The 27,895-nt window shown below is 42.1% G+C and overlaps 1 protein-coding gene across 1 annotated transcript in view; it reads left to right on the forward strand.

The window, feature by feature from the left end:
• LOC126413329 (uncharacterized) overlaps positions 1-27,419 on the forward strand; it is a 590,439-nt gene extending 563,020 nt beyond the window's left edge. Inside the window, exon 4 of the mRNA XM_050083236.1 lies at positions 22,300-27,419. Within this exon, the coding sequence (XP_049939193.1) occupies positions 22,300-22,476 (177 nt within the window). The 3' untranslated portion in view covers positions 22,477-27,419. The remainder of the gene's footprint in view (positions 1-22,299) is intronic.
• Positions 27,420-27,895: the final 476 nt, after the last annotated feature.

The raw sequence follows: 27,895 nt of genomic DNA on the forward strand, positions 1-27,895 counted from the left end.
ACAACACTTCCCCAGACAGCAGGTGTGGACTGAGTAGTTACCGCGCTTGCGGTTTCTTTTTCTGGGAAAACACAAATTCGCAACATAGTTAAGTTTTGCATACCTGCCGATACAAAACACCCTCTTCTTTTCGCACGGATCAAAAGTCCTGCACCTAGGAAAATCAGGTGTAAGGAACGAAATGCGAAATGTTAAGGTATGAAGGGTAGCCGGGGTGTGATTAATGCTGTATGGCAATAAAAAGGACTTAACTTCTTTTAAATCATCATCATCTTAATGGTTTGATGAGAACCGCCTCGATTGCATGTCCTGTAGTAATATCTCCATGCCAGAGATGCACTACGTCCTCAATTATATTTTTTCCTTCTATGTTTCCCTGTAGTTCCACGGAAGCTATTCTAATGTCGCTCAGCTCATTTCGTATCACTGTGATGTTTCTTATAGTTGACTTGTAGAACAAGTTCATTTCTCTGTCGATTCTGCTGAGGGCTACATCACTTCCAATCTTATCGTTCTTTTTTCAACATTCCTCTATACAGCCACATCTCAAAGACTTCGATACGCTTCTTTCCTGGTGTTCCCAGAGTCGTTGCTACACACTGCCACTCTGTTCTGAGAAATTTTCTTCTCAAATGAACACTTACGTTTGATACTAGCAAATTTATGTTGACAAGCAATGTTCTTTTTTCCTGTACTTCGTGCGTCATACCTTATTTTTACCAAGGTAGTAGAATTCCTTCACATTGTCCACTACACTGTCAACAATTTTGGTTATAAGTTTGTTGCTGAAGTAATTTCTACTAGTCTAAAATTCACTGCACTGAAATGAACAGAGACGACCAAAAATGTTCAGTGCTTGACATCGAAAGGTGTGAAGACAAGGTAGAAGAGCTGGGAGCTCAAAGCATCACTGACGTAATGAAATACTGCAACTGGTCACAAAGCATGCCTGGATCTAGGCATGGGCGATACAGATCAGTCGTCGAAGGCAGATATGTCCCTGGAAAAGATGCCAGGACAAACAAGGAGCCGTAACAGCCTAAAAGATCGAGCCGTGATGCTGCTGCTGCTGCTGGTGTCTCGTAGCTGATCGTATGCGTTGGTATCAGACTGCAAAGAAGTACAGATATGAAACAGTGAGATGGTTCCTGAAGCCCCTACAGATTGACTTACTTCATCATGAAACTGAAGATATGCTAGCTGGAGTGTTGCACTGGTTTTTAACTTACTTTTTCTTTAAATTTTAATCAGTACTCTTAGTGTTCCTTGCTTGACTAGCGAACCGGGTATTCCTCTGTCGTTCTTTCCGCTTGTATAGACACTCCTGTTGCATGGTGAGAGAGAAAACGGGAACTGAAAATTCTTTTTGTCCAGTCGGAGAATTAATGTGCTGACAGCGAGCGAAAGGCCCGCTTCGGCGCCTGCCTCTGGAATGTTCGGTGCCTGCCATGCGACGGAAGCCACGCCGCTCTGATTAATGGGGCGCCTGCCGTATTCGGTATTGGCAACCCGCCTTTCAGTACTGCATAGAGGGAATGCATAGCTCGGTCCGTGCAGGCGGGGTCGCAGAGGTAGACTAAAGGAACGCGCCTGCAATAGACGGATTTGAAACTAAATGTTAAAACCTAAATTAAAGCGATTTAATTTGAAACTTTTCATGAATATCATTACGCTATTGGCTAATTTTATTGTGTAATACAAGTACCACTCTGAACTTTGTCTTCCTACTGTGTATTTTTTACACCATTCACTCGAGATTTTGACGTTCATTAGTTGCAAAATTTCGGGAATTAGTGATGTAAAAATAGCAAATAAGAAAATAACCAATGATGTAGAAAGTAACATTGGAACTCACCTATTACTTACTGGATGAAACTAGACCAACTTCTATTTAGAACGAAACGTGAATTGCCTCATCTTCTGTATACCACTTGGTTTCTAGACGAAACTGATAATCCCTCTGGATTATAATTAACAATTCATTCAGTATTAGAATAAGAAGTCGTAAAGCAGACGTCTGAATAGATTATTGCACTAACTGACTTAAAGCATTGATCTGAATTACAATGTTATAACACTTATGTGCATCGTATATAACAAAAGTAACTAGATAACAAATGATGTTTTGTCCAGACAATCCTTTCGAATTTACGTTTTTACAGCCATATTTTGACTGGCGTGTTCACGATAGATGCTTATTTTTACACTCTACGAATGACTTACGATATTAAGCGAGTATGAGAAATGACAGTTCTATGCTAGAAACCAAAGCAAATTGTCACACTTTCTGCATAAATGAGTCAACAAATAGCATTTTGCGAAAATATCAAGTACGTAGTTTAAGAAAATCCCAATTTCATATTTATGCAAATAACTTGATATTGCTGTAGTTCCCCCCCCCCCCCCCCCCTCCCCTCCACTTAACCCATTAGTATATTACGATGATTTTTACATTTAGTTTTAAAAAAAGTTAGCAAATTTCACAGAAATTTCTGAGCTGAGAAATGAAGCACGTGTATTGAATATAATTTCACTGAGAACATGAACTGACAAAAAATATCTCACTTATTAAAATCTTAACTATTGCATTAATTTGACAGTTAAACTCTTCATTGAACAGATTACATCATACCAGAATTGTATTTGAGTGTCATTATGTAATTAACTGATTGATTAGAGGAATCATATGACAAGTGCCTGGAGCAACATTATACCTTAAACGTCAGGTGCCAGCTACTTTATGTCATCTTGTACTTGGATGCACAATGTTCGTTACTTCAATCGTACTACTGCAGTTTCACCGTTCCATTTTGATAATAAAAAAGAAAAGACCACCCTCGTGTCCGAAACATTCATTCGGTACCTTCTCAAATTGTAATTGTTCTGTTCATAATCATCGCATTTCAGTCAGTTACGTGTCCCTTCGAATATATTTGAGGAAATGCATAAACGGATAGTTCCAGTTGTCGTCGGCTTCTCAGTTTGGGCCATGTGATAGTGCTGAGGCCTCTGCAGCTCCAGATCGGCTCCTTTTGCGGTCTCGCGTCGTCACAACGCCTCTACGACTCGCTTTAATAATTTCATTTCCAAAGCAAATACACTGCAATGAACCACGTTTCTCCCTCTAAACTCGTACGTCAAGTGTCGACGACGTGGTTGTGATGCCAGTAGAGGGACTTACCTAATGAATTAGTTAATTAGTCGCTCCTCCTAGGAAACCAGAGAGCGGGTTCCCTCCTCGCATCTAGCAATACGTCTTCCGTTTTGCCGATGGAGCTTCAGAGTCACACTGGGTCTCACAAAACCTTTACGGTCAAAATAACACCCACAGCACACGAGCCTAAAATTGTTTTTTTACCACACAGCTACCCCTGACAGCTTTCAGTGTTTAAAATTAGATCTTTTAAATTTGATCATTAACTTGTGTACTATTATCAGATTTCACTAAGTAGCAATTACCAAGTGTTTCTTCAAATACCCAATGCAGTGAGGAAGAGCAATGGTATTGCACCGGTAGTGACAAAGAAAACAAGCACAAATTCTGAAAGACTGCGCCGTCAAAAGACGTCAGATTTTTATGACTGCTTACAAAAATTGTTGCTCAATTTACAGTTCACGGTCACTGCAATAACATGAGAGTGTAAATAACAGTTTTATTTACAAGAGCTTTGTTTACATTTCACGTGATATCAATGGCTGCGCCACCATCGGTTGGAATATAACTGAAATGGTCCAATCTTCTATTTCCAAGTAACAATATCGATTCCCTGACTTAATATAACTTTAATTAACTGCTTTATATTTGCTTGCTGTGTGGGTGAATATAAGGTTACACTTCTTATGTCCTCTAGGACTATTAACTGTATCTGGAGTTTGCTTTGAGTTTCATCTCTTACGTTTGTAAAAAATGATAAGATGGATCACGCACAAGTTTTTACACGATAACAAATCGTTTGGTGGTAGGTTCTCAGGTCGAAGGCTGGTAATAATGAGTGCCGTATTAATTACACCTCATGTTAATGACGTCTTTAGTTATCTTTTGAGTAATATCCATTTTTCTGGGATAGCGCTCAGTCATCAGTTCGTTACCTGTTTGCATCTGTTTTATTTCACGGCGACAGATTATATGTATTGTATATGTTAGTCAACAGATGGGAAATCATTAGTTCAGTGACTATATTGGAACACAAACACAAACACACACACACACACACACACACACACACACACACAGTAGCGCCCAAGATAATGTCCATGAAGTTATAATTTAACTTCAAATCAGAGAATTCTCTTAAAAATTCCAACGAATGTTTAAATTGTATCTCAGCACCGCTATATCATTTTGTGCTCGAGAAATCACGTTTCCTTTTCAGTATCCCCATACAAATTAATTGCAAACAGGAATACTTGAGTTCCTCATTTGTTCATATAACATTTCACCCGCGCGGATTGAGGCGTCATGTCACGGACTGCACGACCCCTACCGCCGGAGGTTCGAGTCCTCCCTCGGGCACGGGCGTGTGTGTTGTTCTTAGCATAAGTTAGTTTATGTAGTGTGTAAGTCTAGGGACCGATGACCTAACCAGTTTGGTCCCATAGGAATTCACACACATTTGAACATTTTGAAACATTCCACGAGTCTCTTTAAATGAACCAGTACATATATAGGCTTCGACTCACAGAAGATATCATACTTTATATGAATAGCTCAGAGAACGACGAAGAGACGCTCACAGCACTTTACAGCAACAAGCAGCGACTGAAGTAGCGAGCCACGCCCATAACGTGACCAAACGACTGGGGAGCTGGGAACAGTAAAATCAAATCGTGCTCTAGAAAGGGCGAGACAGTTTTCATCTTGAACGTTTGTACAGCTCTTGTCGTTAAGACCGCAAAACCAGGAGAGATATCAAATAACGAAATTTTACGTAGAGTACCTGCACAGCTTAGTACGAATAAAAGAGAAACAAATTTGTAGACAACGTGATTCCACCTCATCAGTACTATTGTCGACAAGCGGAGAGAAAGTCTTCATATCTCTAACCTGAAAAACCAGTTAATGGAACACATCTGAATCGTCTTCGTTTTTCATAAACGATAAAATTGCTACCAGTGCGACTGTAATGAAAGAAAACTCCGCCTGGATCACTGTATTTAGTTCTGAGTTCCAGTTTTGATAGTGTGAAGAGATAATATAAAGACTGCGCCATGCAAAACGCAATTTGCCAGAATGGGTGCCAAGCGTGAAATTGTAGCTTTAAACTTTACTTTCGTTTTGCTGATAATACTACAGTGTTTATCAGTGGTGTAGATAAACTTAAATCATTCACTAAATAGGCGATGTTTGAAAGTATGCTTGAAAACCAGCTATAATAATATTAAAATAATCTAAGATTAATGCAAAAAAAATGTTCAAGTTACCAATGAAATTATTGAACTACACTGTCCGTTCACATTAATGCGACCAACTGTCAAAAGCCTGAATAACCTCCTTTTCCAGCACGGACTGCTGCGACACGTGCAGGAAGAGAGTCAGTGAGGTTCTGGAAGTTACCGACAGGGATATGGGATCTTGACGACTCCAGTACTGAAGCCAGCTGCGCTGGGTTTGCTGGGTGAGGATCCACTATCCAGCTTGATAGAGGTGGTCCCACAGATTATCTATTGGGATTAAATCCGGCGAGTTTAGTGGCTAGAGGAGTACGGTAGACTCATCCTAGTGGTCTTCGAACCACGTACGTGTACTGTGAGCTTTTTGACACGTTGCATTGTCCTGCTGGTAGATGCCGGATCCTCTATCCAGCTTGATAGAGATGGTCCCACAGATTATCTATTGGGATTAAATCCGGCGAGTTTAGTGGCTGGAGGGGTATAGTAGACTCATCTTGGTGGTCTTCGAACCACGTACGTATACTGCGAGCCTTTTGACACATTGCGTTGTCCCGGTGGTAGATGCCATCGTACCGAGGGGAAACAAACTGCGTGTTGGGGTGCGTATGGTCCACAAGAATAGATGCATACTCGTGTTGATTCATTGTGCATTCCAAAATGGCGAGATAATCCGTGAAATGTGACCAAAACATTCCCCGGACCATAAAACTGCCTCCTCCTTTGCTTTCAGAAGTTTCACGTTGAGCTTGCAATTTTCTGAAACCAACGCTACAAAAATCATGAATCATGCACCACTTCATAACTGCAGGGAATACACTTCCTTTTAAATGAAACATAAATATAACCCGTTTTGTCGTATTTAATAATAAATCAAAGTAATTCTACTACAGAGAGGCCGACATAAAATACGTCTGCTCAGTTCGATGTAGACGAGAGAAAAGAGTACAGTTTACTGTGAGGAGCTTCACTCCTCGCTTGCATTTCGTTATAAAACATTTGAAAACACAATCCGTTCGCTTCGTTTCAGCCACAGGCTGATTCCTCTTATATCTTCTATCTGAACTCATAGTTTATACAATTTTTATTACATTTTTCGTAGGCAGCATGAAATATTTCTTTAAGGGAGGAGCGCACATTCACGCAACAAAATCACTTTGAAATATATTTTAAATTTAAGAAAGAGATGAGTTTTTTCAAGTAATGCTTCAGTGTGCATGGCCTCGTACTGCCATATGCGTGTGAGACCTTACCAAGCACTTGTCGAATACGTGCCACACAGAATCGCTACTGTATTGCTTTGGGAAGGTGGATCTAAACGTTATTGACCAGGTGGTCATAATGTTTTGGCTCATCAGTGTACGGAATTGTTAACAGCAAGAGAAATCCAGATGAGTGGATCAGGGAATAGACTGGAGCGAAAGACATACTGTGATAACAATGAAACTGGCGCAAGGTGTAGTCAGGCAAATGGGTGATACATAGAGCAAACATGTTCTCTGGCGGATTCCAACAGACGTGAAGACACAGTTTTGACGACCTAAATGAAGGTGGATAGAAAATACTGAATCTGCAGTAGGAACATATATACGTATAGCTGGTTTGAAATACATTCACAAGGCGGAGTCGAGTGGCTGATGATGTTGAAGTTAATGACACTGGTGTGTGAAAGCGGAATTGTACTTCAAAGAAAAGACAGTACCGAGAACCAGTGTTGATGCAAAAAGGAGAGTTGGCTTTTCAGCAGACTTCTGCTAGTCATATGAGGGAGTGAGGACGGTACAGCCTCTCTCTCTCTCTCTCTCTCTCTCTCTCTCTCTCGCTCTCTCTCTCGCTCCACTTCCTCTGAATCAGCCAGGGCAGGCTACATACTAGCAGCAGCGGCGGATCCTGAGAGAGTAAATCCGTGGCGTGCCGGTCTCGTGAGGTCCATTTCACGCTGACGCCGCACCCGGCTAAGCCTGCGGCGTCCGTGAACGATGTGCGAGCCGTGGCAGCCATAGCCACCAGCTTACATCCCGGACAGATCGACTGCGAAAGGCGCCACCCGACTGCTTACGCATGCAAGCGTGTGACACCCTGTAGTTTCCGCGCCATGGGTCCGCCTGCGCGAACCGAGGCCAGCGCTTCTGCAGCTATGCCCACAGTTCGATAGAACTTAACGTAGTGCGCCATATATGTGGCAAGCATGATGGCTTACGGAGGGAGTCGTTATGGGCTGGGTGCGTCATAGTAGGATGCGGACGTCACCATCTACACTATTGCCCATTGAAATTGTAACACCACAAAGGTAGCATGCGACAAACGTTATACTGGCAAGAAGTGTAATACACAGGATATGGAAACAGCCTCTCAGCACAACCGCACGAAGTAGATAGTTGTAAGAACATTCGCATTCTGCACGTAAGAGTAGAGTACTTAGCAGATTCCTCATTCAGAATCGCATTTGATTGTTGTTTGTTTGTGAGAAGATTATGTTATGCCTCACCTAGGGAGGAGGGTCGTCTGCCAGCGTATGCTGCAATTCCACAGCGTTAGGATCGTGGACGGTCGAAACTCGACTTCATCGTTGCGTGGTATTGCCGGTCGTATTGTCAGGATTTCACGACTGTAGTGACAATATGGAGTCGATTGTTTCCAGAGAGCCATTCTCAATGCAATACTGCCAGACCCGCACGCAGGTTGGTTGAGGGGTGGGGGGCAATGGGTGGAGTGAAGGCAGGGGCGCGTGACACCCCCTCCCCCCCGCCCGAAATACTAGACGCAATGGAAATTTTGTAGTACCAAAATGCTTCCTTAATATTGTTCATTTTTGATTATGATTGAAAGTCGAGTGAAAAGAGTTTCCGGTGAAAAGAAGTTGATGATAAACAGCAGAGGAAGATTCACGAAATCATATGAGGCTCCAACTCTCCTGAAGCAGAGTACATGGTGAACAGTTTCGTAACATTACTGAATCTGTATTTGCGTGAAGATTTCCGTGTAGTTGAAAATGGATCATCCAAGAACAGGTTTGAGCTAATTCTCTTAGTTTGTCTCCAGTCTCAGCGTCATACGTAACCACACATGGAAAAATTTAGATGCAACATTGCTGTGTTTGCGCTGTTTCGGAACAGAACGGAACAGACTCAAGGTTAGTATCTTCGTTCGAAAACTTGTGTAAAGTAAATAGATACTTTCCACGTAGGGAAAAAAGCGAATAATTTTGACTTTCCTTTGTAATCTTCTGCTAGTTTCTTTGTTATTTATCGAGGTATTTGCTTTTCTACTGAGTAGTATGAGAGATTGATACTTCAGTAACACTGCTGTAAAGTAAATAAATATTTGTTTAGTAATTTTCCGGAAATTTGAGCTGTTAAGCAAGTTTATGGATATTTAAGACGAATGAAAACAGCAAACCACTTCTTGTTCTCCTGTCTGACCTATTAAAAGGTGTAATAGAATTAAATTTATAATATAAAAAGTCTTAGTAGGTAAAATTAGCTTTCCGAATCCCCCTCATACCTCGGAAAGTAATTCCGTGTTTGGGCCTGCGTACAGCATTCGCATGACTGAGAGGCTAGACATTGTTTACTTTACCATGCAGGACCCTACAGCCACCTCACTTACTTCGCATCAGAAATGAGGACGTCTGAAGGAAAACAAATATCCACGCAGACCGTACTGTGACGCCTGGATCAGCACGGATTGTCAACGCGGCGACCAGTGTAACGGCCTCAGTTCACGTGGAAGAAAGAAGACGCTCGCCGACAGCGATGACCCGAACGACAACACTGGACACATGATGACACCACGCCGTCTCTTCACACGACACACGATTCTGCGTACATCACAATACGGGGTGTCGTACGAGGATTGGTCAGTAATCAGGGATATCGCAGGAGCGATAGTTCGAAACAAAAAAGCCTAGTAAATACGGATCTAAAATGCGTACTTTAAGGGCTTTGAGCACTTCTTCATCTTCGATAGTGTGAAAAAAAATCTGTTCTACTCCAAGCTCTTTGCTTTCCACATTTTGAGAAGTGATAGTTTGGACCGAAACATAAAGAAATGTCCATTACGCTTGGGCTCTACATTGCATAGCTTAAGTGCTGTGAGTACTCGTTCATCTACTGTGAAACATGTCTCTTGTACTAAACAATTACTCGCAGCTCTTAATGTATGCAGTTTAGAGTCCATGGTTACTAGACTTTTTTTATTCGAATGGTCGTTCTTTTCATATTACTTATTATTGACCATACCTCCTGGGACACCTTGTATATCCATCACGTGTAGAAGCTGCAAGGACCAGATTGCATTGGTCATCGTCATTTATGGGCTCAATAACAGGAGGACTATCATTCTGTATGCAACAGTATCACCTCTGGTAATCTTAACCGGTAACTTTCACAGCAGCCGTTAAGTGTTTGATGCATGAAATATAGCTGTGCCCTTTCTTCGATGTCCCTGTAACGTAAACTTTCAACAAGAAAATGTAAACCCGTATATCAGTCACGCTGACCAAACCTAACTCGACACAGAGGAATGAAACTATACGGCTCCAGAGAACTTTTCGAGTCTCAAACATCTCTTATTTATATATGCAAACTAATTAAAGCACCTATGTCTGCGCTACAGGCGGGATCCCTCGTTTCATTTGATGCTGAAGCGCTGCTCGAATACAGTTGGAGAGCCTGTGCAATGCTGTTCGAGCTTAGGGGAATACTAATTGGGATGGGGCGTGAATGGGAGTTTGGACCGAGTAGGCAGGCGTGCTAAAGTAGTCCGTGCAGTTGTGGAAAGCCACTGTGCCAGGGCGGCACAACGGTTAGCGCATCTGCCTTGTGAGCAGAAGGGTTCGAATCGCGACCATGGTACAAGTTTCCGTACCTTCATCCTGCATATATACATCGATACACAGGGTTGTCGAGAGGTCGGCAGATCACCAATATCTAGCCACTACGACTGAGAAACTCTTGCGTGGGAATGGAGCAGGATGGACTGGTGTTCCTGTATCCGTCATTCAGACTCAGTTTGAGTCGACGCCTGGCCGAGATGCTGCTGCCAGAGGCGCTTGCTCTGCGTAATAAATTCAGCAACCTATGTACCCTCAAATAACCTTTATCTTTAATCGTGCATTCCAATTATTATACTGTGCTCACACAATAAGCAAAATTTCATTGGTTCAAATGGCTCTGAGCACTATGGGACTCAACTGCTGTGGTTATAAGTCCCCTAGAACTTAGAACTACGTAAACCTAACTAACCTAAGGACATCACACACATCCATGCCCGAGGCAGGATTCGAACCTGCGACCGTAGCAGTCGCACGGTTCCGGACTGCGCGCCTAGAACCGCGAGACCACCGCGGCCGGCACAAAATTTCATTATTTGCTATTCTTCCTGGTATATCAGTTTTTACTACCAGCAGTAAATGTCAGTTGTTCCACACTCGACCTAAACCACTTGACCAGTTTTCAACCAAACGTGGTAAAAATGTCTTGAAAGAATCAGTGTAGGGTAAGAGCCACCCACATATTAAAGATGCGGAGTGGGGGGTGGAAAAGAGAGTGTAGACCACGACGGGCGACTGTCCAGACTTTATTCATCCAGTTTTTGACAATAAGAGCATTTAGTGACTTGCGAAAAGGTTTACACTTAATATGAAACCTTTACGAAAGCTTTTCTTCCTGACTGCTCCCACAAAATGATGAAATGAAAAATAATTACCGAGTAAAGCTACCGCATCAAGCATGACGTTTTAATTTATTACTTCTTCACTGATAACTGTATTCGCGAAGCACCTTGCGGACAGTATTGATATGTACTGCAGAATGTGCCTGCAAAATTATATCATTGTGCGACGCATAGTTCAGGAGATGTGACATCACAAATACTGAGACACATTAAAAATTACAGCAACATGCGTGATCTTAAAATTTATTACTTCTTTTCTACTACTTCTATTCGCAACACATTTCGCAGACAGTATCGACATATGCCGCTCAATGAATATACAAAGTTATGTCATTGCACAACATTTAGTTCAGGAGATATGATGTCATAAATATTGAGCTGCGTGAAAACGAAACTGCAGGGCGAAATCCGCTAGAAATACAGGTGAAATATGTGTAGAAATATGTGTGAAATGTGTTACATATATGTTAAATATATGTGACAAATGCGTATACGGGCAAAGGCGCGATTAAAAAGTTCCTCCTCTACCTCCGCATAGATTTGAACCAACCTAGGCACTATCTGGAAAGAGAAATAACGTGGGAGAACCATCGACGTCCTATACGAGTGGGGGTGATAACGTAGCGAGAGAAGGAAGGGGGAGGAGGAGGAGGAGGAGGAAGAGGAGGAGGGGGAAGAGGAGGAGGAGATGGATAGAGAGGGAGGCGGAGGAGACCGACAGACAGAGGAGGAAGGAGAAGGACTAATAGAATTGGAATAACTAGGAAGAGGAGGAGGAGGAGGAAGAGGAGGAGGGGGAAGAGGAGGAGGAGATGGATAGAGAGGGAGGCGGAGGAGACCGACAGACAGAGGAGGAAGGAGAAGGACTAATAGAATTAGAATAAATACATACCCGAGCAGCACCGAGTACTCGGCTAGTAACCTACAATCTGGAATAAACTAAAATAAGATTATAGGTCTATAGCAAATCTGACTTGTGGATTCGACAGGGTTGTTTACGTTGTAAGTCTATGTTTCATTGCCGTAGCTCAGAACTGCTAATACACACTGACTCTCACACTTCCTTTCCAGATAATATTTAGTTTACCGAAAACACTCTAGGCCATATGCACTCCGTTTTCTATTTCTAACATTCAGTCATTATCATAAACGACCATAAATGCAAAAGGTTCTGATCTAGTTGTATGAGTTAACTGATAACTTGTACAGTTTTATTTGCGTTAATATCAAACTGTTTTAGTTTGATTGTAGTTGATTTTCAAGCCAACGTTCTAATTTCCTATTTTTAGTTCTAGTTCAATTTATCCACACCAATTATAAACACTGCAGTATAATCAACAAAAAGGAAGTTGAGTTTAAAGTTACTCACGCTTGACACCCATTTGGACAATTTGCGTTTTTCAGAACACGGCCTTTAGATTATGTCTTCACAGGATCAAAACCAGAAATCAAATCGAAATATAGTGACATCAAACGGTGTTTTCTTTCATTACAGTCGCAGTGCTCACGCTTTTCCCAACACTGCATGGCACCATTTATGAAAAACGAAGATTATTCAGATGTGTTCCATTAACTCGTTTCTCATGATAAGAGATATGAAGACTTCCTCTCGCCTTGTCGAGAACGGTATTGTTAAGATGGATTCGCTTTGTCCGGCTCTGATCGATTTGATACCCATACGGCTTAGAGCCACTATTCCTGCCAGAGTTTGTAGCTTTCCGACCTAAATTTTCGCACCCAAATCACATATAAATTTATTTATGCATTATTCGTTCTAAGCCGTATAAGCGCAAGAAGTAAAATTTCGTTATTTGCTTTCTCTCCTAGTTTTGTAGTGTTAATGATCAGCACTGTACAAATGCGGTAAATGTTCAAGATAAAAGCAGCCCCGCCGTGCAAACAACACGCTGTTATTTTACTGTTGCCCGCTCGCCAGTATTCTGGTCACGTCAAGGGCGTGGTTCGCTATCACAGCATCTGTCATTGCTTGTTGCTTTAACGCACTGTGAGTGTATCTTCGTCGTTCCCTGAGTTATTCAATGATATATCACGTGTTGTGTCAGTTGAGGCCTGCATCCGCACTGGTCCATTGAAGGACACTCGTGGAACGTTTCGTGAATAATTCACGAACTCCACTATTCGTTGTCTGCTTGTGATTTTTATCTGTGGGCATATTTAAAAGGAGAAGTGTACGAAAATAATTTTAAATCGCCAGTTCAACAGAGGGAAAACAGATGCTGGGATATCTAAACAATCGATGTTTTACTTATGCGTCAAGTGAGTTTGAATGTAATTCCACGAGCACAAAAAAGTCATAGCGGTGCAGGATTCCCGTTGAAACGTTTGTTGTAATTTTGAAATGTAAATTCTAATTTCATGTAAAATGATGTTTCCTATGACTGATTGTCCTTGTTATTGACGAGAGCTGTCTGTTGTCTTGGACATACGGACATAATGTGGACACTGGAAAATGGATGTATGTGTGTGCACCACTCTTGATATGCAACGTGATGTCTTAGCGTAGGGCGACGTCTCTACCTCATGCCTCGTAAACCCTTCTAAAATCATAATTTTTAAATATATATGTGCAATTTTTAGCATTAGTTTTACCAGATAGCAAATGGTTTTGTATCTAAACAATGGTTTTGGAATTTGCGGTTTTACAATCATATTTGACTTACCTCGCGCTCATGACACATACAACAACTTACAGTTTACGAATTTCTGAAAATATTAACCTAGTACGGAAAATCACAAATTGATTCTACAAATCACGACGAAACTGTCGCAGTTTAAACGTACGTGACGGAACAAGTACTATTTTTCCAAAGCCGTCAAATCTATAGTTTAATAAACCCGAATTTCGTATTAAAGATACCTGTTCCTAAAAACATTCACATGTAATTATGCAAATAAATTGATAATTCTGCTGTCTCCGTACAAAACCCGTAACTGTATTACGTGGATTATTTGTTCCATAATGTTAGCGACTTTAACTGAAATATCCGTGATAAAAATAAAGTATGCGTTTTGAATATCATTTCGTCGAGACTTGAATTGACAATTAAATACCTTTCTGAACCAATTTTTAATTATCTGATTAGTTTTGCTGCTGAACTCTTTGTTCAGCAGATCATATTATAAAAAAACATTGTTGTATAGTAATAGAACAACAGTGTATTTGATTACTTTTTTATAATTAACTGGTTGTTTAGGACAATAACATCAGACATCAGAAACTGCTATTACAAATGTTCAGATGTATGTGAATTCATAATGGACCAAACTGCTGATGTCATCGGTCCCTAGACTTCACACTACTTAAAGTAACTTATGCTAAGAACAACACACATGCCCGAGGGAGCACTCGAACCTCGAGGGGCCGCGCAATCCGTGACGTGGCGTCAAAGACCACGCGGCCACTCCACGCGGCAAATGTAACAACTTTGTACCTAGAAATACAGATTCCAGCTAATTTGTATCAGTCAGCACTTTGATGGAACAATGTTTATCGCGTCTATTGCAGTGCTAAAATGTCACGCGGTCATAGTCACCTATCCAACCGTGGTACGTGCGAGTAACATATGGATTACAAAGAACGTAGCCAGCGAAGTTTGTAGCAAGATGCTCAAATACATAAAAAAGTATTTTCCTCTTTCAGAAAAAAATCTTCACCTATAAAGAATATTTCTCATAAAACACCAGTGTGACCCAGCCTATAATATTTCTCAAGTGTGTGGAACGTGTACGAAACAGTATCACAGTCGATATTGAACTATTCAAAGAACAGTACTACTAATGATCTCAAGTTTGACTTATGGGAGAGCATCGCGGCGGTGCTGAAAATTCTTTAAATAGCAGGCACTTGACACAACCTATCATATGAAAATCAGAAAGTTTCAAGAACCAGCCTCAAATAAGGACTCGAGGAGTGTACTAACTACTCGTATATATCGCGACGTAGGGATCTCGTACACAATATTAGACTAATTACAGCACGCATAGATGCGTTTAAGTAATCATTGTTCCTGCACTCCATACGTGATTCGTAGGAGCAGAATCCCTGATAACACTGTGCAACAAACTTTCATTGGATATTTGTAAATTACTTTTATTTAGCGTTTTTACATTTATTTAAATATAATACGATGATAAATAACCAATAATAGAAATATGTATTTCCAGCTAGTACGTGACCTGTTTTATATCATCATTAGAGATATTTATTTAAGTAGCAATATACCCTAGAGATTTTAAATAAGTGAGAATATTGTTCATAATTGTGAATCCATGGAATGAAAAATCAACTGAACAATGTGACACTCTTGCAGTGACAAAGTTCAGTAAACATCAATTCTTAAAGTTAGAAAGAGTAAGCCAAATAAAAACTGAAGAATTTCCTACGAACCACTTTGTAGTTCCGTATTAAAACTAGCAAACATACACAAATAATTCTTTAATTTATAATGCATAACGAAAATAACTGTAGGTACCGTTAGAGTTCATAGCATTCAGTACTATAGATGCCTTTACCATAGTTAATGTTCTCACATAACATTTTGAAGAGTTTCTAATCAAACTGAAAGTTGGCTACACTACGCGGTTTTGCTTGAATTATTTCTTGTAGGTTACATCTCGAGCATCGGCAGCAGTACCCCAGCAGTAGCTTGCCAAAACATCAGGAGACCACTTCCCTGAATACCTCTTCTTCATGGTTGCAATATCCTGATGAAATTCCTCGATATATTCGTCAGAAACTGCACCAGATGGGCATGAAGGAAGCTTATTTCAGAGACATGGTGCACTCAGACTTTTCATAACATGACAACAATTCACCTGCATACTCCTTATAATTTTCTACTCTCTTATTTCCTAAGAAACTGAAACAAACAGTAACAAACATTTTCAAAATTTATTCAAGTCTCCTCCTTATCACCATTTAACATTTCACCGAATTTCTTGTGTTTCAAAATCTCTGACTTCTGTTGGTGAACGATGATATCTACTTTTATTTTTGGTTCACTCAATCGTGGGAATTTTTCTCTTACTTGCTTTTAGGCCTTGCCATATTTATTTATTTTCTTAACAAAATGTTTCGTGAATTACATGAACATTTTCTAGAACGAACTGAAGCAACTACTACCTACAATAGCAACTGAGGTAAGGTACTGGAATGGTATGACTTCAGTGTTGAACAATATTTTTATCGTAGTGTTTTATTTTTGTCGTTTTACACACACTGTGGCAATACATTTCCTCTATTTTGCTTTATGAACTAAAACCACAGCTATATTTAATTTTTCTTTGTGATATTCGTTTTCAGCACGGTAGAAGACAAGAATTAGCTTGTTTTATACATTTTATATTTTCACTATTACTTGCTGTATTTGTTACAATCGGAAGTACCCTCTGTCTTGCACTTCACAGTTATTTTTAGAGTATACAGCATGTAAACGGTAACTGTTTACAACATTCTACTGTTGTATAGGTGAAATCGAGACGAAAAATTCATGTAAGACACTCGGGGTCTATCAAGTTGGGAAACATTGTGAAACTGGCCTACAAATGGTATTTAAGCTTTGGTGCATGCGTCCGGCCCGAGATTTGGATTAAAACTATCCTTGAATATTGAAAACGTAAAATTGACATCTCTGTACATTTTACCTCAAAGTGTTTTGAATTGGAATAAAATCGTTTCTTTGGTCTGGCCTTCGTATTACGAAACTTCTACTCTTGTGAGGGTTAAGTTTAGCTCGAACTGCAAACTTAATTAGTTTTTACACAGAGCTTACAAAAGTCACTTTCGTTTCAATATCCTCACGGAAAAGTTCAAGTTAATAATGTTAAAGAAATAGCCGACTGGTTTAAAGAATGGGAGAGGCTATTGGAAATCTCACGCTGCGCGCGTGCCCTGTAACTTACATAGTTTTAGTAGGCGAATTTGAGGCTGTTATCAGGCATGATTGACCGCAAGTCTCCTACATCAAACCGGTCGTTCAAAATGGTTCAAATGGCTCTGAGCACTATGGGACTCATCTTCTGAGATCATTAGTCCCCTAGAACTTAGAACTAGTTAAACCTAACTAACCTAAGGACATCACGCACATCCATGCCCAAGGCAGGATTCGAACCTGCGACCGTAGCGGTCTCGCGGCTCCGGACTGCAGCGCCTAGAACCGCTTGGCCACTTCGGCCGGCGAACCGGTCGTCTCTACTTCCTAAACACCAACGTGGTACTTTGCAAACATCATTGATGGTTACAGTTTCTTTGTTTATACGAACTCTGTATCTTCACAATAAAATGTTCTTCAGATATGCATGCATCTCTGAAGGCGCAGACACTATCATTGACGATTACAGTTGTGTTAAAAATTACGGAATAGATTCGCAATCTCGACTGTGCGTTGATGTGAGCGGTTTGTGACACATGACAGTTTTTTCCGGGTCGAGACTCGATGCTGGATTTCCCACTTATCGCGAGCGGTCAACTTAACCATGCCTTCAGGACCGACCCAAAATTCCATACGTCACGTTGTCCCAATTCTTATGGTCGCACAGTTCATGATTCCCGCCCAGGGAGACAAACATATCGTCATTTTAGCCCATCGAGGCGTGGTTACATAATTGCTAGTAATAATGTCTGTGCTTATAAAGTGTGTGAATCTTCGCAGTGCAATGTTCTTCAGACTGCGTGACACATGTAAGTCTCTGTATATCCATCTTTTTAGAGATGGCTGCGGGACTCGGCTGCTCGATAGAGGATGTCAAATTAAACTCCTTTCAGGCGTCTAGTTTCCAATCTTATTTGATTTGGCAACCAGTTTCAGTGTTTTACTACGCCATCTTCAGGCCCCTGAACGGCGTGTCGGAAGAATCTACCTCGCTAGTGATCAAAACAGGAGCCAGCAACACCGGTATTAGTAGATTGTTGCTCTAGTGTTCACTTCAACACGGATGAAGATTTTTGCTGTAGTGATCACTGTAGCAAAAATCTACAAATAGCAGTATTTCTGGGTCCTGTTTTGATCACTACCGAGGCAGATTCTTCCGACACGCCGATGAGGGGCTTGAAGACAGCATAGTAAAACGCTGAAACTGGCTGCCAAGTCAAATAAGATTGGAAACTAGACGGCTGAAAGGTGTAAGTTTGGATCGTTCCTGGAGGCCTGCTTGCATAGCCGAAGTGGTCGGCGAGCGCTCACGATAAGTGGGAAATCCGGGTTCGATTCCCGGTCCGGCACAAATTTTCATGTGCCGCAAACGGGGCCCACGGGAAATACGGAGCCCAGGGGAAGTACGGGCCCCACAACTAAGTTCTGACTTGACACTAGTTGCCGCGCCCGACATACATCACGAGCCCTCGACTACCTCTGGAACCAGGTGGGAAGTCAGTATGTCATTGAAAAGGTACCCACTGTAATCCTTAACTTTGCAATACCTTATCGAGAGGGTGAGTCTATCTAAAGGCGCAGCTACGAAGTATTGAAGTAGTCTCAAGGAGTAACTCGCTCCACCATGCAGACGGCCGCTGCAACTTGTAAGGTCTACAAGGTGGTCCAATGATGATGGTGGCCGGCCGCGGTGGTCTCGCGGTTCTAGGCGCGACAGCTACGGTCGCAGGTTCGAATCCTGCCTCGGGCATGGACGTGTGTGATGTCCTTAGGTTAGTTAGGTTTAAGTAGTTCTCAGTTCTAGGGGACTGATGACCACAGATGTTAAGTCCCGTAGTGCTCAGAGCCATTTGAAGCATTTCAACCATTGATGGTGACCGAGTCAAATATCTCACGAAATAAGCATCAAACGAAAAAAAAACTACAAAGAACGAAACTCGTCTAGCTTGAAGGGGGAACCCAGATGGCGATATGGTTGGCCCACTAGATGGCGCTGCATTAGGTCAAACTTATATCGACTGCGTTTTCCTAAATAGGAACCCCCCAGTTTTTATTACATATTCGTGTAGTACGTAAAGAAATATGAATGTTTTAGTTGGACCACTTTTTTCGCTTTGTGATAGATGGCGCTGTAATAGTCACAAACGTATAAGTTCGTGGTATCACGTAACATTCCGCCAGTGCGGACAGTATTTGCATCGTGATACATTAACCGTGTTAAAATCGAGCGTTTACCAATTGCAGGCATGTGCTATGTATGCTGCTCGGTATCCTGGACGACATCATCCGAGTGTCCGGACCGTTCGTCTGATAGTTACGTTATTGAAGGAAACAGGAAGTGTTCAGTCACATGTGAAACGTCAGCCACGACCTGCAACAAATGATGATGCACAAGTAGGTGTTTAAGCTGCTGTTGCGGCTAATCCGCACATCAGTAGCAGACAAATTGGGCGAGAATCGGGAATCTCAAAAACGTCGGTGTTGAGAATGCTACATCAACATCGATTGCACCCGTACGATATTTCTATGCGCCAGGAATTGCGTGACGACGACTTTGAATGTCGTGTACAGTTCTGCCACTGTGCACAAGAGAAATTACGGGACGATGACAGATTTTTTGCACGCGTTCTACATTCCTGGAAATGGAAAAAAGAACACATTGACACCGGTGTGTCAGACCCACCATACTTGCTCCGGACACTGCGAGAGGGCTGTACAAGCAATGATCACACGCACGGCACAGCGGACACACCAGGAACCGCGGTGTTGGCCGTCGAATGGCGCTAGCTGCGCAGCATTTGTGCACCGCCGCCGTCAGTGTCAGCCAGTTTGCCGTGGCATACGGAGCTCCATCGCAGTCTTTAACACTGGTAGCATGCCGCGACAGCGTGGACGTGAACCATATGTGCAGTTGACGGACTTTGAGCGAGGGCGTATAGTGGGCATGCGGGAGGCCGGGTGGACGTACCGCCGAATTGCTCAACACGTGGGGCGTGAGGTCTCCACAGTACATCGATGTTGTCGCCAGTGGTCGGCGGAAGGTGCACGTGCCCGTCGACCTGGGACCGGACCACAGCGACGCACAGATGCACGCCAAGACCGTAGGATCCTACGCAGTGCCGTAGGGGACCGCACCGCCACTTCCCAGCAAATTAGGGACACTGTTGCTCCTGGGGTATCGGCGAGGACCATTCGCAACCGTCTCCATGAAGCTGGGCTACGGTCCCGCACACCGTTAGGCCGTCTTCCGCTCACGCCCCAACATCGTGTAGCCCGCCTCCAGTGGTGTCGCGACAGGCGTGAATGGAGGGACGAATGGAGACGTGTCGTCTTCAGCGATGAGATTCGCTTCTGCCTTGGTGCCAATGATGGTCGTATGCGTGTTTGGCGCCGTGCAGGTGAGCGCCACAATCAGGACTGCATACGACCGAGGCACACAGGGCCAACACCCGGCATCATGGTGTGGGGAGCGATCTCCTACACTGGCCGTACACCACTGGTGATCGTCGAGGGGACACTGAATAGTGCACGGTACATCCAAACCGTCATCGAACCCATCGTTCTACCATTCCTAGACCGGCAAGGGAACTTGCTGTTCCAACAGGACAATGCACGTCCGCATGTATCCCGTGCCACCCAACGTGCTCTAGAAGGTGTACGTCAACTACCCTGGCCCGCAAGATCTCCGGATCTGTCCCCCATTGAGCATGTTTGGGACTGGATGAAGCGTCATCTCACGCGGTCTGCACGTCCAGCACGAACGCTGGTCCAACTGAGGCGCCAGGTGGAAATGGCACGGCAAGCCGTTCCACAGGACAACATCCAGCATCTCTACGATCGTCTCCATGGGAGAATAGCAGCCTGCATTGCTGCGAAAGGTGGATATACACTGTACTAGTGCCGACATTGTGCATGCTCTGTTGCCTGTGTCTATGTGCCTGTGGTTCTGTCAGTGTGATCATGTGATGTATCTGACCCCAGGAATGTGTCAACAAAGTTTCCCCTTCCTGGGACAACGAATTCACGGTGTTCTTATTTCAATTTCCAGGAGTGTATTTAGCAACGAAGCGTCATTCACCAGCAGCGGTAACGTAAACCGGTATAATATGCACTATTGGGCAACGGAAAATCCACGATGGCTGCGACAAGTGGAACATCAGCGACCTTGGCGGGTTAATGTATGGTGCGGCATTATGGGAGGAAAGATAACTGGCCCCCATTTTACGGTGGCAATCTAAATGCTGCAATGTATGCTGATTTCCTACGTAGTGTTCTACCGATGTTACTACAAGATGCTTCACTGCGTGACAGAATGGCGATGTACTTCCAACATGATGGATGTCCGGCACATAGCTCCGTGCGGTTGAAGCGGTATTGAATAGCATATTTCATGACAGGTGGATTGGTCGTCGAAGCACCATACCATGGCCCGCACGTTCACCGGATCTGACGTCCCCGGATTTCTTTCAGTGGGGAAAGCTGAAGGATATTTGCTATCGTGATCCACCGACAACGGCTGACAGCATGCGTCAGCGCATTGTCAATGCCTGTGCGAACATTACGGAAGGCGAACTACTCGCTGTTGCGAGGAATGTCGTTACACGTATTGCCAAATGCAATGAGGCTGACGGACATAATTTTGAGCATTTATTGCATTAATGTGGTATTTACAGACACTCACCGTGTTCTCAGAAATGACAAGTTCACAAAGGTACATGTATCACATTGGAACAACCGAAATAAAATGTTCAAACGTACCTACGTTCTGTATTTTAATTTAAATAACCTACCTGTTCGCCTAAAATTGTGATCCATATGTTTGTGACTATTACAGAGCCATCTATCGCAAAGCGAAAAAAGGGGACCAACTAAAGCATTCATATTTCTTTACGTACTACACGAATATGTTATAAGAATGGGGGTTCCTATTTTAAAAAACGCAGTTGCTATCCGTTTGATTTATGGCAGCGCCATCTAGCGGGCCAACCATAGCGCCATCTGGTATTCCCCTTCAATCTAGAAAAGTTTCGTTCTTTGTAGGTTTTTCGTTTGACGCTTGTTTCGTGAGATATTTGGCCCGGTCACGATCAATGGACCACCCTGTATAATGTCATTTGCTGTGACATACGCCACAGAGCCCATATATGTCCTTGGACCCGGTCGCAAACAGCTGACGTCAATGCATAGTAGCAGAATGCGGACGTATTTAGTGATGTCGTAAACAGTTACCGTTTGCATTCTGTAGATGTAAAAGTTGATTTTTCTAGATCTTACCAAATGAATATGCAATTATTCTGTTTTGATAGGATGGGAGACTGCTACAAGACTTGTGTGTGTTTTGCAGGACCCCACAGTATGCCATACGTGCCAGGTGTGCGGCGGCTTCCGGCTGCTGCCCTGCTCCGTCTGCAACGGCTCCAAGAAGTCGATGCACCGCAACCACTTCACCTCCGAGTTCGTCGCGCTGAAGTGCATGCACTGTGACGAGGTGGGCCTGGTGCGCTGCTACGCCTGCTCGTAAGCAGCGGCCCAACAAGACCACAGGCGTTCACGAGCGAGGGACTGGAACGCATCGACCACCTGACACGTGGGTGCATTCTACACGTGCTGCCCGATATCGACCAGCTGCGCGACGGGACACACTTTACGGAGTCATCCCTAAAGGCCATCGCTCCCAACACCTACTGCTTGTTGCTGTGCGGAATTATCTCTGTTCTGGATCTGGAACCGTTGTTTCGGTCCCTCAAAGGCAGAGGTGTGCGACGTACACGACTGGTTGTAATACCTACCGCTTACTTCCAGATGACTGGGTAAATGCTCCACTGTGAATCCGTCTCACTTACGAAGAGTTTCTGCCTCACGACTGAATTTTTCTACTGCTGAGTCCCATCAGAGAATAACCGAGAACTCATTTTGCTGCCCACAGCAAGCCGTGACTCACTGAATTCACTTGCTTCGGAAAAGTCCGCGATTTTCTAAGTAGTTGGGCTACATATTGTCAGAATTCTCAACTACTGATCGATGTTCGCGACTTGTGTGGTATGGTCGCGTTAGTTTATGGAGAAAATTAAGCTCAATATAACGGATACTTCCTGTTTCTTACATTAATCCTGTTTTCATCACTGGGCAGTGCTACATCCTGCAGTATTTACATGCGAGAGAAGCTGCTTGGTGTACAAGGAAAATGTGAAACTGAAACATTTTCATTCCAGATTAATATATTGAATGTGTCGTAAATGCTGTTATTTCTATTTTTAAGCAAATTTTGTTGGATGTGGTTCTGTTGTCGGCCACTATGTATCAGTTGTACTTATAGACACTAAGATCGATATTTCGTTAAACAACAAGGGAGGTGAATATTCATCACGAAGAAGAATCAGATATGATCCTATAATTCAGTAGTTAAGACTTTAATAAGGGTTTTATGGGGATCTGAGAGTCATTTAGAGGTTGTTTTAGTATTTTAAGTTCCCGTAAAGACATTCCTACGTGGTTTTTGTTGCTGGAGATTGAATGAAGGACACCAGTCAAATACTTTTGTATTCTTTGAAAACATAGGAGAAAACTGTCAGGGGCCACTTGTAAGGACTGCGCCAAAAGTTGCAAAAATTTTAGTTATTATGTCACCTCTTTCATTTTTAGACCTAATTAATCTTCTCAACCGAGCATCGAATATGTATCACATGGAGAAAACTGATACAGAAGTACCTCGTGAGTACTTCGAAAGTTGCGAATTGTGTCAGATATCCTCTGAAGTACTGTATGAGAAAAGAAGCTTACTGCAGTGCCACCTTGAAGAATAACCCGGATAATAACTTGGCTGAATGATGATTTTCGCCGTCATCCAGTTCTCTAAATTCCGAAGTGCTTACTCAATACACTCCACCACTCTAGTATCACTTAATCTTTCCAATCTACTTGCCAAGTTTTTAATGGACGCTGTTTTAATAGCATTACTTTTATCAGCACTGAAGTCTTGCGCCTGATGGTGAGATCTCATTTTCTATTTACGGGAAATGATTTCGGGATTTTCGAAGGTGATCAGCACTTCTGCGTAACAGCTTTTCACTAAAATTTGTCATCACTGGAGTCGATGTGTTTTCCAATAGCAATTGTGCCTTCTGTTTTTGCAAAAGGTTGCACTCCACCAGAACCTCGTCGGATCACACACAATTCTTGTTCCCACTGCTTTTGGGTCTCTCCAGAACAGAAATCCTTTTAAGGCACTTTTGACGAAATAGAGATGTAAAGAAAAAATTAAATGAGTGAAGAATGATGACTGATACATTACTATGATTGTTTGGATTATTTAATCTGTTATGGCTGTAGTGCTCAAAATTGTTTCACTTAGGTAACAAGGCCATATTCCATTTATGAAAATTTGAAATACACTCTAAGGGAATACAGTTCATTATGTATCATACTGTAACGAGGACATCAAAACTACCGAAATTTCGTAGTGAGAAGCTGTAAAGTTTTATTTAAACGAGCTACCGAAGGTAATGAAAATCATGAATGTATTTTACTAATACATTATACATGTAATTGGTGTGAACAGAGGCGACTATTTTGATTAGAAACGAGAATATTTGCTCAAGAACTGAACATTGTACAATTTGTGCAGAGACGAATGTAGACCTTAGTAGAAAATGATATTCACATATGTACTTACATTGTAATTATGTAATAACGCTATGAATAATGGTGCTCTAAATTATAATTTAGTTTAGAATTTAGGCATAACGCACTGGCGCTAGCGAGTGAAGGTGCTTATTTCTACGCAGCAGCGAAGCATGTAACTCGTGGTGTTATTTTGTTGTGTTATTTTTCTTTTCCTTCTGATATAGATAAGCAGTTTATTTTCTTTGTTGAACTGCAAAACTTCATCCTAATATATAAGCAAGATTTACGACAGTGTTTCCAGACTCTATGAGCCTGATTAAGAAAGCATCCTGTTAGCTCGAAACGAGGTTAAGCCCAACAGAACTGATATGAATAGCAATTGATATGCACAGATGTGTTTCACCAGAAACTTTATTTTACTAAACCAAGAGCCTCGGATTATTTTGTACCTCCATCATCAAGTAGAATCAATCAATGTAGATTTGCTCGAGTACGATTTGTGGATGAACTATCTGGATTAGGAAACGAGGACTATCTGGCTACAATATGTGTCAATCGCAAATTAAGCAGTGTTGCGAGAATCCCAAGAGCACAGTTGGACAGCTTTTGGTTGTCAGTGGCTGCTTCCCAAAATCGTACACTCTGTTCAATATTACCTATAAACATTTGTGTCTTTCCATCAATATCACCTCTTCTCTTTCTACCTCTCACTCTATCTCTGTATTCGTTATGACACATGTAAACTCATAGCGAAAGAGTTGCCTACTGAAAGTGATAACCCACATATTTTGTAAATATGATGTCAGAGATACATTATGATTTGGGAATATTTCCCTTCCAGCTGGAGAAACTTAATGTCTGTGTAGTTCTTGCCACACGTGCCACAGGTGGCAGGAGAGTTCAGAAGTATGGAGTTCGGGTACTTGGTGATAATAGATAGATTCCATCATAATTAACAGCAACAACGGACTCGGCTGAAAATATATCATAATAGAAGCAAAAACCTTCCAGTAAACACATGTCTGCAAACTAGATGTTTGTTTAGATCGTTGTTGAAATTTGGTATACAGCCACCGCAGACTTCAGTATGAAATATAGTATAGTTAGTAGAAATACAAGGTGACACAGCTGTCCCTATCTATGGCTTTTATGCAACTCGCATCACCTTGGAAAACTACGCACGAGATTTTCATATTGTCTCGCTCACTGCGTGTGAACTATTAGTCCTAAAAAAGATGAAAAGCACATTTTTCTAAGAAATTTAATGTAGTTAAGAAATTTCATGTGGTTAAATTTTGTACTGTGATGATTTTTGGGTGGAAGCCACGATTTTCGAATTATTCAACAAAAACGGGTGAAAGTCATCTTCAAACGCGTTTTTCCTGATTAAGTGAAAAACTGTGGCCTCCAGCTATAACGTATTCCAGTACAAAATTCAGCTACATTAAATTTCCTACAAAGAGTTCCCGTTCATTTTTCCTATAGGAGTAGTTGTTTGCGACTAGCAGGTGAGAGAATATAAGAATCTTGCGTGTGATTTTTGAAGAGGTTTTGGGCTGCATAAAACCTCTGAGTGCGGGCAGCTACGTCACCTGTATGTTTGAAATGTAGAGTTTCCGATTAAGTCTTGATATAAGTGAGCTTGTATTTCACCCGTGGGATATTCTAACAAGACATACAATATTACTTCATCATGTTCGATGGTACAATGTACTGTGGACTTCTTCTACCTATTGAAGCAGGTGTTCCAAGTATCGCGCTTGCGTTTGGAAGCAATACGATACAAGTGTCCACAATGAGCTACAGTCGCCAGCAGATTATCTCGTACAGTGCACGATTGGCTGCTCCAGTTCTCCACTGTGCACTTCAATTGTCTGCTGACTGTAAAAAAAAAAATCTGGTGATCACGGAGGCCAAAGTATAGTACAGGTACTGCTTGACCTCTACATCTTGGACAAGTTTGGAGTGTTAGAGTCATTGGCAGCAAAACTTTCTAGTGCATGCAGCATGTACCATATTTCCTAACCATAGGCCAAATTTGGTGGTTACTTAATCGAAAATTTTACAATCAAAGCACATTTATACTGCAAAGCACAATATTTCATATTGAACTCATAGGCAGCTGGTGACCACTATTCGTAGTTACCTCATAAAGGCTCGCCTGCGGATCTAAGATTGCTGGAACGTTTTGCTTCTACTATCGTGTGGTTGCACATGTGACAGTTTTCACAATTAATTTGAATACCTTTTGTATACATGTTTTGTTTTTCTGCACTCTTACCCTCTCCCTCATTTTTTTTGTTCCCCTTTAAGAGCTGCCTGTATACTTAGCTTCGAGCGCCGTCAATGATACCAAACTATATCTATAGTTGTTCTGAAAGATATGGAAATGGTATGTCCCTTAAAACTACAAAAGACGCTCCTGGATGGAATGCCTTGTCTAATAAAGATTTCAGCTTCGGGATATGGCCCTCAGCAGAGCAGCAGACGTTTGATGGCCCTACTCTTGCAGCTGATTGCTTAAGCTGGCTACGGTAACTCCAGCAGAGCCGCTTCTGCGCCTGCGCGTCAGAATACCAGCCGGCAGCTCACCGGTCCGGAGATTACGGAAATCTTGTTACTCAGGTGGAACGCATTACGCGGCTAAAAGGAAATTACGTGCGAATAAAGTGGCTGTTGTGAAACAAGAGACCCACGTCCCGAAACCGTATCAGCGGCGCTCCGACCAGCGAGTAACTGCCAACTGCTGTGTTTTCTGCTCTGTTTCTGCTCTTCTGTAATTTGTTTAATGACTAAAGCTGATGTATAATGAATTATGTAAATAAACAGATGTTTACTTTAGCATAGCATTTGCATTCTTTATACTTTTTCCTCGTCTTCGATACAGGCTTTGGCCGTCGTACCAGGTGAGTCTCCTCTATCAAGTTCAGCGAAGTCAATGAAATTACGGCGTCAAGCTTGATCTCCTGTATGTACTGAGCAGTTCTAAAAAAGGAAAGCACAGAATCAAGTGAGATTTGTAAATGAGTCAGTTTTCAAAATCGAGTCACTAGACCACTAACGCATGCATAATATTATAAATCTTTAGGTTGAAAACTATTATAAATAGATTTTTCAGTGGATGATGATCTTATAAGAAGATCAGGTGATGAGGTTCAAGGGGTGGTAAATAAATGAGATTATGTCGCCACCCATGAAGTTTAATAGCTACAGGAGCGTATACAAGCGATCAGACAAAATATTTGAGGTACAAGCAACACAACACATTATCATGCCTAATACAGTGTAGGAAAACCGTTGGAATTCAAAGCAACTAC

This window comes from Schistocerca serialis, chromosome 7 (genome assembly GCF_023864345.2).
Source record: "Schistocerca serialis cubense isolate TAMUIC-IGC-003099 chromosome 7, iqSchSeri2.2, whole genome shotgun sequence".
NCBI classification, from domain to species: domain Eukaryota; kingdom Metazoa; phylum Arthropoda; class Insecta; order Orthoptera; family Acrididae; genus Schistocerca; species Schistocerca serialis.